General features: G+C 43.9%; 1 protein-coding gene across 2 annotated transcripts in view; it reads left to right on the forward strand.

The window, feature by feature from the left end:
* The window catches only part of Mipep (mitochondrial intermediate peptidase), a 148,049-nt gene that overhangs the window by 23,123 nt on the left and 111,004 nt on the right, over positions 1-13,922 (forward strand). For both annotated transcript variants that reach the window (XM_006986327.4, XM_076545140.1), the window contains exons 6-9: positions 3,221-3,403; positions 3,899-4,055; positions 9,963-10,011; positions 11,944-12,004. In XM_006986327.4, coding sequence (XP_006986389.2) covers positions 3,221-3,403; positions 3,899-4,055; positions 9,963-10,011; positions 11,944-12,004 — 450 coding nt within the window. The remainder of the gene's footprint in view (positions 1-3,220; positions 3,404-3,898; positions 4,056-9,962; positions 10,012-11,943; positions 12,005-13,922) is intronic.

Here is a 13,922-nt window from a genome sequence, read left to right on the forward strand (position 1 = left end):
GTTGTTACTAACATTTAGTTGTGAGAACCCGTGTGTATCACTTGACTGGGTAAACTCTTAGGACTTTTTTCACTTGTAAAGTTCTTCTGTAGGTGGTGTCTACATGTAGTGCTCTCTGGAAGCTAGCCCATCACCCCTGATAATCCAGAATGAAGCAATAACACAGCTCGAGTGTTAGGTATCATGGAATGAGGCTGAGATGGAGAGTAAGGGGGCTATTAACAAACTGTGGGCACTGTTTGTGCCTGGTGGGTCCACACACTTGCTATGACAGCAGCGGCGTCATGTGACCTACAGGATTCACTCTGGCTAGAGGGCCTGGCACATTGTCTGCACCTCTTGTTTTATAGATGTAGAAGCAAAGGAACTTGCTTAGGCTCTCAGCTTTAGTGCCAGGAGTTCTTACACTGGCTGCTGCTGCCCTCAGAATATGATGCTCTGCTAGGCTGAGTCCCTGGTGTGGGTAGCAGCTCAGTGTTGGGGTAGAGGAGTGACTGGATGCCATCATGAGTGCCCCCCCCCCCCATGGCCCCATCTGCTCGCCAACTGTCTAATTATTATTAGTTTTTAAAGATAGCTCTGTCCATCCTAATAAATGCAGTGAAATGAAGCCATTTATCTAGGAACAGAAGTTGATTTATCAGGATGTCTTGGGAAGTAAGTGGCATTCTTGACCATGTGCAACCAGACTTCCGTGCCTGAGACCTCTCTATCTGGATCAACCAACTGCAGATTAAAAACATTCAGAAAAAAAATGTGTCTGCATTGAGCTAAGAGAAGACTTTTTTAAACAATACCTTTTGTGCTCTCACCTGGCCTTTACGTTGATTTATGTTCCTAGTGACTGAGATGTTCTAAAGTTGGTGGAAGGAGGTGCAGAGGTTCCATGCAGATGGACTGACCATGTGTGGATATTGCTGTCTGAGGTTGGGGTGCCCAACCTCAGGCAATACCAATGCCAGATCAGATAAATAGGTCTTCATCTTTCTGTCTGTCTCTCCTCTCTTAATTTTGTTTTTTGAGACACTGTTTCCATTTTGTAGCCCAGACTGGCCTTGAACTTGTTGGATGATCCTCTTGCTTCAGCCTCCTGAGTGCTGGGATCACTTGTGTGAGCTGGTTTTGAACTTCTCCTGCTCTAGTTTCCCCTGAGTAGCGACAGGGAGTGTTTCTAGTGGTTTCAAAGGTGTTTAGAGTCCTGATCCTTGCACCAGGGATGGTTTTGGAATGATGAAATGATATGCCCAGAAGATCACTGGAGTCAGAAAGTTATTTTTCCAGAGGTTTTAACACTTCATAAAATTTGGGGGATGACTAATTTTATTATAGTGTGCTTTAATTTTTTCATAAAAAAGCTTTGGGAAACATTTTAGAGCTATAATTTTTAGATGGCGTTCATCATTTTTGTTATTCCACTGATTACCACTAGGTGGCAATACATTGCTACAAGAGAAGTCTGGACTAAAAAGACATTGGAGGTGCTGGAAACCAATATTTCCTAGTAAAGTTTGGCTTTTCTATATTGGAAACTTTAGGTTATTATTTTATATTTACTTTTTATGAGACAGGAGTCTTATTATATAACCAGGGCTGGGATTAAACTTGCAGTGTGGTTCAGACTGACTTTGAACATTCAAAATGCCTGTCTCAGCATTTCCCAGTGCTGGGATTATTTATGTGTATCACCATACCTGGCTTATTTATATTTTTCAGCATTCTTTTTCTGAGGCAGGGTCTCATGTGGCCCCGAGTGGCATGGAATCACTATGTTGCTGAGGCTGACATTGAACTTCCAAATGCCTGAGTCCATTTTCTGTGTACTGGGATTGCACACATCCAGTTTGTACAGTGCTGAGGACCAAGTTCAGGGTTTTGTGCATGGTAGACAAGCACTCAGCTGAACTACATCACCCAGTCCTTCTCAGCTTCTTGTCAAATACATATGTGTACATACATACATCTTACATATGTGTCTGAAAAAACTAGTGTTGCTAATATTTTTTAAACACAGGCTACAAGATTACCCGAAGCCCACCACAAGCCATTTGGAGTCCTGACTTGTTTTTCCCGATGGATAACTGAACGTACACACCTAGTTCCCTAATGGACCTCAGAGATTACATGGGGTACAGTTTATTTTTGTGGTGTATGCTGGGAAAGAGTCTCAGGAGGTAGAGTGCTTGCCTAGCATGCATGAGGCCCTGGGTTCAGTCCTCAGCACTGCATCAAACAAGCATGACTGTGTACGGCCTGTAATCCCATCATTCAGTGGGATTGGGATCTGAGGATGGAGGAAGCAGGAGGGTCCGAAGCTTAAGATCATCCTCCGCTGTAGAGCCAGTCTGGGCTGCATGAGACTGTCTCAAAAAAAAATTTTTTTTTTTTGAGGTGGCTTCTTTGACCATGGACCTCCAAAAACTCCTTCTCCAAGGAGACTGTGCTCTGGAGGTGTGACAGAAGCTAACGCTTGCGTGCCAGTGCCAGCACCCGCCTCATTGTACTTGACTGTGAGGAACTGGTCCATGGACCACGCACGTGGGACGTAGTGTAGAGTGCAGTTCTGCCCCACAGGTCTCTGCCTCTTCTTTCCTTCCTTTCTCCTTTTCCCTTCCCTTCCTTTCCTTCCTTCCTTCCTTCCTTCCTTCCTTCCTTCCTTCCTTCCTTCCTTCCTTCCTTCCTTTCCTCCCTCCCTCCCTCCCTCCCTCCCTCCTCTATTTATTTATTCATACTATTTTTGAGGCAGGATCTGAATGACCCTGAGTTCTCCTGCCATAGCGTCCTGAGTCTAACTTAGCAAGTACATGCCCTGTACCCCGCTTGAGTCTGCTGTTAAGGGCTTTGTTGCTCTCATTCTGTAGGATTGTGTGTGAACCAGAGCCTCTGAACTGAACCTCCTGGGTGTTCACTACTGGTTTGTGCAGAATTGTGCTTCTCATTCCCTTCCCCCTTTGGCTTTTAGTCTAGTCTTGTAAGATTCAACATCTTTGTAAGCTACTCTTCAAATACTTTATTTTTCTTACTTCAGAAATACTATAAAAGTGCTACCAAACAGGTGTAACCAGCCCCCTTGTTGACTGACTTAATGAAGGTGTGGGGGACAGAGGATTACACTCAAGTGTTCTACATCAGCAATTCAGATGTTGATTTCCCACCGCTGTAGACTTGTCTATTGTGAAATGCTAATTTATATTGCTTTTAAATACCTTTCTCCCACTTGTAGCGCAGAAGAGCAGTGGACCTCAATGTTAAGATCCTGGATTTGAGCAGTACTTTTCTTATGGGAACCAACTTTCCCAACAAGATACAGAAGCATCTCTTACCAGAGCACATTCAGCACCACTTTGCCCGTGATGGGAGTTATGCAGTCATTGATGGTCTACATGCAGAAGCCTCAGATGACTTGGTAGGAGTTCTCCATTGCTTGGTGTTCAGCTCCCATCTGAACACCAATGGATGTGTATTACTCCTGTTTTACCCCCAAATCATCACTAACATGGTATTATAGCCTTAAAGATCCTGTTGCATTACTAAGTTCTGAAAATTTAATTTGTGGCACAGTTAATTCCACAAATGCTTTGAATAAGGAAGATAGTTAAATTCATGTCTCTCAAGGACTTTGTTTTTGGAGTTACTAGTCATTGACTTTTAAGGTCACATCGTGACTTTGAGTGCAAGAAATGCTGTTTGGCATAGAGACAGAAGCATTGGCAAATTGACCTCCCAGAGCACTGTCCCATGTACAGTGTGTCCTGTAAAGCGCTGTAGACCAGTGGGCTCTTCTTGGGAAGCCATGGCTAGCTGTGGACAGCGAGAGCATTGGCCTGGGTGGTTTGCGGAGGATTTTGAGCCATGACGTTAGATCTTTGACTTTCTCTTCTTTCTCTCTCACCCTCTGCAGGTTCGGGAAGCTGCTTATAAAGTTTTCCTTTATCCCAGTGCTGGTCAGTTGAGATGCTTAGAAGAATTGCTGAGCAGCAGAGATCTTCTGGCAAACTTAGTAGGTTACTCTACATTTTCCCACAGAGCCCTCCAGGGAACCATAGCTCAGACTCCAGGTAAGCCCGTTTATCCAGCTTCTAAAACAAACAGGACTGTGAGCAAACAGCATTTCTAGTGAGTGGGTGTGTGGATTGACAGTGCTGGAGAGCCACCCCCGAGGACTGTGCTCCCAGCCCAGAAGTTCTGATTTTAAATACCTATTAAAAAAAATAAAAAGACATTTGCCTTATAGCCCAGCCTATCTTTGAACTTACGATCTTCTTGCATGAGCTTCCTGGATGCTGGGATTATAGCATGAGCTACCATGTCCAATAGGGTCTTGTTTTTAATATATTTAGAGAGCCATTTGTTGCTACTTTTGGTATCTTTTAATAGAAGAGTTAGTAATTTGACCTATATTGTTTGTATGTGCTGAGAGCAAGTCAAATCTAAGTTTTCACTTGTTATTAATTTAAATCAATTTCATTCTGACTCAGCCCAGTGTCCTCCGATGGATGTAGAGTGAGAGGATGAAGGGTGATGTTTTTGCTGAGCCAGGGTGGTGAGGTCATAGCCGAGCACAGTCCTGTGTGGGGAGATCTGTGCTAAGTGGGCAGGGGAAGTGGGATTAGACAAACTGGCCTTGGGCTGGGCTGGGTGGGTCAGGGTACCCAGGAGACAATGCCATGCACAGTGGGAAATGGAAATGCAGGTGAGCTTTGCAGGGGCGTTTTAGCCTTTGGTAATCGAGGCAGTGAGTCAGCAGTGGGTGAGGATGGTGGAGTGCTGAGATTCTAGGTGTGCTGTGGAGGCGTTGGTGGAGAGGGAGGAGTGGACAGTGCAGTGTCTTGCAGAGCACTCACACATGCTGTTGTAGAAGAGGGAGCACTGGGAAGGACTGTGAGGAGGAGTTCCAGCCTTCCTCCTGTCTTTGTTGCTCCTTTGTGTATCCCCTCTTTTTCCACATGCTCCTTTGTTCCTCAAAGTTCCCTCACATCTTTCACACTCTTCCCCACACAGCCGCTTCCCTCAACCTGTTACACTCCTCCTAGCTGGGGCTCCTTGCTCAGGTTGCAGCTTTCAGGCCTGAGTCCTGAACCCACCTCTTCCCTGATAAATTTCCATTGGTGCGCTCTTTCTGCCTTCCTTGGACTTTGTCCTTAAACCTTCAGAACACTTACTTTTATTTTTATTTACTTATTTATTTTTATGCCCTCTATAGAACCCAGGGCCTCACACATGCTCCTCTCAAGTCAGCTCTTAAAATTAGTTTCATATAACTTAATTCCTAAATTGATGTTATATGAATTATATGTATATATTACATATATATTTGTTTTGTGTTTTTGTTTTGTGTTTTTGAGAATCATGTATTGCAAACTGTTGAGGATGACCTTGAACTCCTGATTCTCTAGCCTCCACCTATCTAGTGCCAGATTGTAGGAGTGTGCTACAATGCTCAGTTTTATCTTGTGTTTTTCTGTAGTTACTATTAATATCAGGGGGGTTAAAATACAGTATTTTTATACTATATAAAATAACATTATTAGAATGTTACTTAGTGCTACTGTATCGTTATATGTTATTTAATGCCACACCGCCCTGTGAAGTAGGGTTTGGTTTATGAAACACAGAAGGAATCTAAGGTTAGTGGTGTCTTAGTTAGGGTTCCTTTTACTGTGAAGAGACACCATGACCACAGCAGCTCTTTTAAAGGAAAACATATAATTGGGGTGGCTTACAGTTTCAGAGATTTAGTCCATAGTGGGACATGGTGGTGTACAGGCAGATATGATGCCGGAGAAGGAGCTGACAGTTCTATGTCTTGATCTGCAAGCGACAGGAAATGAACCGTCTACCACACTGAGTGTAGCTTAAGCAAAGGAGACCTCAAAGCCCCACCCCACAGTGACACACCTCCTCCAACAAAGTCACACCTCCTAACAGTACCAATTCCTTTGGGGAGGCAATTTCTTCCAAACCACCACAGGGTATTGCTAAAACATGGCATAGCAGGAATTTGCACACATCTCTGAATCTTCTTGGTTCTCATAGCGGGAACCAGGGGGTCTATCAGGTACTCTCTTGGGCTCTAGGAACATGTCAGTGTGGCAGGGAGAAGAGACTGGCTCCTTCATGCAGTTGTCTTGCTGTGGAAAGGTGAAGCAGGGATGGAGCATAGCATTAAGTGCCATGGTACTGCCTTTGCCAGGGAGGCTTGTGTAGAAATGTGATACACTTGCAGGATATGGCATGCTCTGGGATAGGCCTGGCAGGTTGCCAGAATGAATCTTCAGTGCTGCGGGATGTCTTTCTGTATGCTGTGAATGTGTGTTGCTGTGATTGGTTAATAAAAAAGCTGTTCTGGCCTGTGGTGAGTCAGGTTATAGCCAGGCAGGAAATCCAAGAGAGAGACAGGAAGAAGAAAGGCAGAGGCAGAGGAGACGCCAGCACCACCAGGAGAAGGAAGATGTGAAAATATCAGTAAGCCATGGCTACGTGGCAACTTAGAGATTAATAGAAATGGGTCAAGTTATAAGAGCTGGCTAGCAAGAAGCCTGCCATAGACCATACAGTTTGGAAATAATATTAAACCTCTGAGTGATTATTTTATAAGCAGCTGCAGGTCCGCAGGGCTGGGTGGGATCTGAGAAACCGTCCAGCTACACTTCAGTCCCTTGGAAGACGGTGCAACCATGTGCCAAGGTCTCAAGGCAGAAATGTGCCAGATACATCTGAGGAAAAGCCAGAGTGGGTACTTGATGAGAAGAGAGAGGTTGAGGGGCTACATGAAGGAAGACCTCTCTTGCATGAGATGAGGGCTTTGCAGGATTTGGTGAGAAAGGGGAAGTGATCTGACTTACACTGTAATGACAGATGCTACTGATGGCAAGGGGGCTGCAATCAGAGGAGAGAGGGGAGCATCTGGAAGGTGTTTTGTGATACTCATGAGGAGAAATGATTTGACCAGGATGCAGGATGCAGCCGGTCTGTGGGCGACAGCTTCTAGATACATGGTGTTTTGAAGGAAGAGCTTTACCTAAGCAGCTACAAAGACAGTTACGTCACTACAGTGGGGTCCAGGAGCCTGGTTTGGTTCAAGATGAGGTCAAGATGCTGTTGTGTTGAAAGCAACTACTGTAGAGACATGGCTGTGGGTCGGGGCTCTGAGATGATTAAGTTGAAATACTTACTTAAAGGCTTGGGGCTATATGAGTTCACTAAGGGAGTACACGGTAAGGAACCGAAAGCCAAGAACTGGTCTGGGCTGCTCTGAGTTCAGGCTGTGAGGAAGAGCCACAAGTGCTTTGAGGAGTAGTGAACAGTGAGTAAGAAGAAAAGGAAGCAGAATGTGTCCTTCAGGAAGCCACTAGGAGTGGCCTAAAGAGAGCAGAGGGATGCCCTGACTTGGATACTGTAGCAGTCAGTGTAGAGAGGGCTGGACCTGACCATTGGCCCAGTTGGGCTTATTAGAGTTCACTGGAGTCACAGTGGTTCACTGGACTCCATCAGTGGCAAGCCAGTGGTTGGCATAGTGACATTTTGGAGAGAGACTACTGTACACAGTCATATGAGATGTGACCTGTGTCCTTCAGGACTTAAAAGATTACTGCCAAGTGACTAGTACAGACAGCAGTGCTGTGGGATTTTAGCAGGTGGGTGTTTGTCAACGGATTAGATGCTTGTGAGTTCTAGAAAGGAGATGACATTGACGGAATGGTGGTGAGTCTTCACAGAGAGCAGGGCAGAGGAGAGAAGCGAGGTTACGCTGGGCGTCCGTTTGGTAGCTGAATTAGAGACAGCCCTGGAGTGAGCGAGTACTGGGCTTATTTTTAGGGACTTTCACCTTCAGTGGTGTGTGTGTGAATGTGCATATGTGTTTGTATGTGTGCCTGTGCATGTGTATGTGTAGGTATGAGATAGATGTTGGGTACCTTCCTTTGTTTTCCACCTTATTTTTTGAGACATGATCTCTCCCTGAGCCTAGGCCTCACCAATTGGGTTGGACGGTGGCCAGCAAGCCCCAGAACCTCATGTCTCCACCTTCCCAGTGTTGGGGCTGCGGGAGAGTGTAGCTACACCTATTTGTTTTTTTCCTTGTGGGTTTTGGAGGCTGGAACCCTGGTCTTCATGCCCACATGGCAAGCACTTGACTGACTTCATCTCCTTCTCCTAGTCAGTCTTTTTAGTATACTCTTTCCAGATTCTTTGCATATCACCAACAAAACAAAATGGGCGCCTGAATAAAGTGTGGCTGTGTGGGAATCAATGCCTACGTCGAGATTTACTTGGAACTGCTGTCTGTGGGAGCCAGAGTCATGGGAAGGGCTTCAAACGCAGGCTTTTGTCTCCTTTCAGTTCTGACGCAGTTCACTTGGCACACAGGCCTGAGTCCGAGGCTTTCTAAAGATGATAGGGGCAAGGAGCTGCGCCTGTGGTTTAGGTTAACCCCAGTCCCTGCCTAGCGTTTCATTTCACTCAGAAAGGAGATAGCTTAAAGAGAGGGCAAGAAATTAAATCCATAGAAAAGATCATCTGGAAAATATAAAGGCGATGTTTGTGGCCACTGAAACACACATAAAAGCACTGGAAGGCGTGTGGGGCAGAAGGCACCATGGGACACTTTCCGTGGGAACGACGGGGTTCTGCTCTTGCCCTCATGGGCCTCACTGGTGCAGACTCTGGCTGAAGAGCTGCAGTTAGCACCAAAGTCCAATGACGAGACCTCGTGTCGGTAGTTCTGCTTGGAGTTGATACTGAGTAGGTCACTTACAGTTGTCTGTAAGTAACAGAAGTGACCCAGGGAGACTGCCTTTTAAAGCTGAATTTTTGGTGAACCATCTTTCTAAACTGGACAGATATTATTTATATTTTTACTAGTGTATATTATGTAAGGTGGTGGGTTTCAGAATCTTATTTTGTTTAAATATGTCATGAACTTTGACCTTATCCATTCCCCATTATCTTCTCCTGTCCCTCTCCCCTACCGTGAGTCCCCTTACTCTTGGCTATGATCCAAATACACTGTAAACTTGTGTGAAATTCTCAAAGAATAAGTTAAAAATTTTAAATCACAGTCTCCAGTTCCATCCTGTTTCCTGAAAACGACATAACTTAATTGTTTGTAGCCGAGTCAAGCTTCATCACACACCTACAGGGGCATCTTACTTTATTGTTTCGTCTGCTGACGGACGTCTAGACTGTTTCTGTTATTTGGCTGCTGTGAGTGGATGAGCACTGATTGCTGGGGCACACTGACCGAGTCCTTTGGGTAGCACACAGACTAGTGTGGCTGGACCTGAAGGTGGTTCTTCTGGGTTTTGAGGTCCCTCCACTGCTGACTCCTGTAGTGGCTGTACATTATATTACCATTAGCAGTGGATAGGGAGTCCTCTCTGCCCATCCTTGCCAGAATATGTTGGGTTTTTGTGTTTGTTTTTCCAGTAACAGCTATTCTGATTAGAGTGGGGATGGAATTTCAGTGTGGATTTGCATTTCCCTGATGACTAGGGTTATTGAGCAATCTTGAGACAAGGTTTCCCTTTGGAGCTGGACTGCGCTGGCCTTGACTCCTGCCACAGTGTCCCATGTGCTGAGATTACTGTATGCACTGATTTTCAGAATCAAGCCAGCATCTAGCCATCCTGAAATTTAGGAATAATTAGATATATCTATGATGTTTATTTTTCATACATTTGGATGGCAATTTTGGATTTTTTTCCTTTTGTTTTCCATTAATGCTCTTAACATTGGATGTAATCTAAGGCTTTGGATTAGCACTCTGTAAGTTTAATTTGTTTTTTCATAGGAGATAACCAGTGTCTAGAAATAATCCCAAGCACATGAGACTACCCTGCTTGCCTTTGAAAATCATCACTTTAGAGGAGACTAGATGTGTAATGACTCTCACACTACAATTTTAACATGCATGCCCATGTTACTTCACATAATTGAAGGTATTTTCTTTTGAATTTTGTCTTTAGAGACTGTCATGCAGTTCCTTGAGAAACTCTCTGACAAACTCTCTGAAAGGTTGGTTGGTATTCTATTTACTATTTTAGTTGTGCAGTCAGCTTGTGAGTGTGATGTGAGTACATGTATGTTTGTATGTGTGCACGTCCAAGTATGTATGCAGGCACACATGCACACGTACATGTGGAGGCTTGAAGTCGATGGCAGGTGCCCTCCTCTGTCACTCTCTACCTTGTCTATTGAGACAGGTTCTCTCACCTGAGCCCAGGGCTTCCCAGGTCAGGTAGTCTAGCCACCAGCTTGCTCCGGGGATACCTTAGCTCCTCTTCTTAAGTGCCCGCCTGGCATGTGCATGGGTCCTGGGGATCCGAACTCTGCCCCTCACACTTGTGCACCTTCTAAGATCTCTGCAGTTTCTGCAGTTAGATTTGTTTCAAAAATTAAGAAATAATTTACTAACAGTGTAAGCTTAAATGTTAGTCAGACCTGTTGGCAAGAGGTTATCTCCTTGAGAAGATGTTGAAAGCAGCCTCCCTAAGATACCAGTCTCAACAATTTAGCTAGTTCTCCTGGTTGACCCACTGTCTTTAACAACCTCATTTATATCCACTTAACCACCTTTCTGAAATGTTCTCGAAACCATTTATTTTAAACTGTATCACTAATTATAACAGACTCATAAAGTAGCATGTCTCTTTTGGTGCTAAATACAGGAGAGCTTGGATGTAGAGGATCTCCTGGATTTGGTTTGTTCTAAGGATTCTCCCCTTTGGTGTTTGTAAGGCCAAGCTGTGTGCCCCCTTCTGCCCCACACCCGGTGGCGGTCCTGTTTGTACCTTGCTGCTGTCTCTGCCTTTCCTTCCAGTCCCTTACCTGCAGTCCTTGCCCTCAGTGGGCTCTCTTCCAGCACTGGAAAAAGGGGAGGCCACCTTGCCCTGTTTTAGCCGGGGTTCCAGGGAGAGGTGTGCCATGGTTTGGAAACCGAGGCAAAGGTGTCCTCTTATCTGCCTCACAAAGCAATGTAGTTTCCTTTGCCATTTTTGACCACAGAGGCACATTGTGTGTGCTTAGATATCTGTTGGGGATTTTTTTTTTAAAGATTTTTTTTTTTTAAATTTTATGTATTGAGTGTTTTGTCTGCTCTGCATGTATGTGTGTGCACTCTGTGCATGCCTGGTGTCTGTGAAGGCCAGAAGAGGGCACCAGATCTCCTGGGACTGGAGTTAACAGAAAGTTGTGAGCAGCTATTGGGTACTGGGAACTGAACCCAAGTCCTCCATGCTCTTAACCCCGGGGCCATTTCTCCAATCCCATCTGTTTGGGATTTTAAACTTGTGCTTTTGAATCTCTTTCTAATTTGGCTCATGTTTGTCCCTTCTTCAGTCTTTTAATATCAGTGAACCACTGTCTCTGATACAGTGAAGAGGGAAGGTTGATTTGAAGTTTCTAGTTTACTCACTTTTGCTTGAAGGGTTCTCCATTTATGTATAGCTATAGATTGTATCTATCTCCGTTTATCTGTACCTGTAGAGTATATTTTCAGCAAATGTACCTTCATAAGTTTGTAGTTTTATGCGTGTGTATACATGTGTGTGTGTTAATTCTAAAAGACACTTCCTGTTATTGCCCAGAGTTTTTCTGTAGGGGAAAGTGATGAATAGCAGTTGTAAATATAATCCGTATGGATGTTTTATAGAGAGGAAGGAACTTGTTAGTTTCCTGCAGTCCACTGGTGAAGCTTTACTCGGTTCTGCTTCCCAAGCTCTAGTACTTTCAAGGCATGCATCTACATTGTGCATGAGGTAGAATTTGTATTGACTTTATGACCTATGTAGTTTCACGTGACATTTTAGTAAAAGTTGGATTAATCACAGTTTGCTTTTGTAGTAAAAGACATATCTAATTTTATCATGACTGTTGGAAAGATTATAAAGTTTATTCTTACTGAATTACTGCATTTTTTTCTTAAGTAATGATGGGCTTGTTTTTCAGAACTGCAAAAGATTTTGAGATGATGAGAGGAATGAAAATGAAACTAAACCCTCAAAACTCTGTAAGTTCAAATAATATGAACACTATTTTAACTAAAGTATTATTTCTTGATTCTAGAACTTTGTTTTAATTTTTAATTTGTTCTTACAGTTTCATACACATGTATAAGTATTTGATCATATTTCCCTCTCCCATAGTCTCTTATTCCTTCTCACCAAACCCCTTCCTTTTCCCATCAAGTCCCCCTCATGTCCTTTATGTATGTGTGTTTCCTTGATTTTGACTAGGGTGCCTATATGAGCGTGGGTGGTGGGTTATTTATTTACTTCAGCAAGGGCAACTTATCAGGGTAATATGACTCCTCCCCTTCCCCAGCAACCATTAATTGCCTGTAGCCCTTTAGGGAGAGGTGGGGCCTTATTAGCCCTGAGTCATCCCTCATCAATATGAAGGAATATGGACGAGCCCAGTCTTGGGCAGGTCTTGAGCAGGAAGCCACTGTTGGTATGAGTTCATGGATGCAACAACCAGTCATGTCCAGAAGGCAGTTTTACAGCACTTCTTCCTATCCTCTAGCTTTTACATTCTTTCCAACCAGCCCTCTTCCACGATGTCCAAAGCCTTGGAGAAGGGGTAGTATAGATGTCCTATTTGAGGCTGAACATTCAACAGTCACTTATTCTCAGCACTTTAGGCACTTAAGAGTTTCTGCAATAATTATCAGCCTCTACAAGCAGAAATTTCTGAGAGCGGTATAAACATAATGTGTAGAATGCAGTTTGATATTATTTCTGCTTAGCAAAGTAACCATAGTAGTCTGCCATAGGGCCTATGACTTCTGCAGCCATGGCTTCTAGTTAGGTTTACAATACCAGATATGCGCTCCTGTAGCATGGCCTCAAATCCAATCAGAAAGCATTCTGTTACTCCCATAATAGTCATGCTACTATTACATGAGTGGCTACATATTGTTGATTCTAGGACTTCTTAGGATTTCCTGGTAGTCTCTGTAGTCTTTTTAATGTTTGGTCTTAGTGAATTTGGTATTGAAATATATGATACATAGGTCTGAATTTGAGGCCGCCTGGAAACACAGCATTTTTGTTTGTTTTTTGAGACAGGGTTTCTCTGTGTAATAGCCTTGGCTGTCCTGGAACTTGCTTTGTAGACCAGGCTGGCCTTGAACTCACAGAGATCGGCCTGCCTCTGCCTCCCGAGTGCTGGGCTTAAAGATGTGCACCACCACCACCTGATGAAACCCAGCATTTTAATCAATTAGTTGGTGTGTTTGTACATTTACAAATGTATATTAACAGAAAATGTATTTATGAAGCACTTCTATTCTATAGAAAATCAGCTTTCCATTTCAAGGTAGCCTTTGATGAAGCTAAATGGAGGCCTGATTAGCAGGTAGCAGTTTGAACCTTAATGTTAACCTCGCAATTTATACCTCCAGTATTTGCTGGATCATATGGTCCAAGTGGTAGGGCAGCCTGCACATTGGCATGGACCCGTCTAAGAGCCTTCTCCAGGCCCTACTCAAAGCTAGCAGGTTTTTGAGTCACTTGATATATGGGTCAGAGTAACATACTCAGGTGAGCAATGTGTTGTCTCCAGAATCCAAATAGGCCCATTAAGCTTTGTAGGAGGTGCCAGGTACAGTAATTTATCATTCACCTTGGAAGGAATATCTCTGCATGCCCCACACTACTGGGTTCCTAAGAATTTTACTGAGGTAGAAGGCTCTTGAATTTTGGTTGGGTTTATTTCCCATCCTCTGATGTGCATATGCATTACCAACAAGCCCAGAGTGGTTGCTACCTCTTGCTCACTTGGACCAATCAGCAGAATGTCATCAATATAGTGGATCAGTGTGATATTTTGTGGAAGAGACAGATGACCAAGAAGTAAGTTATGAAATAGGGTTGGAGAGTTAATTTACCATTACTTATATGTGTTGTTTTCAGTCATGAGATCAT

This window comes from Peromyscus maniculatus, chromosome 9 (assembly GCF_049852395.1).
Source record: "Peromyscus maniculatus bairdii isolate BWxNUB_F1_BW_parent chromosome 9, HU_Pman_BW_mat_3.1, whole genome shotgun sequence".
NCBI classification, from domain to species: Eukaryota; Metazoa; Chordata; class Mammalia; order Rodentia; family Cricetidae; genus Peromyscus; species Peromyscus maniculatus.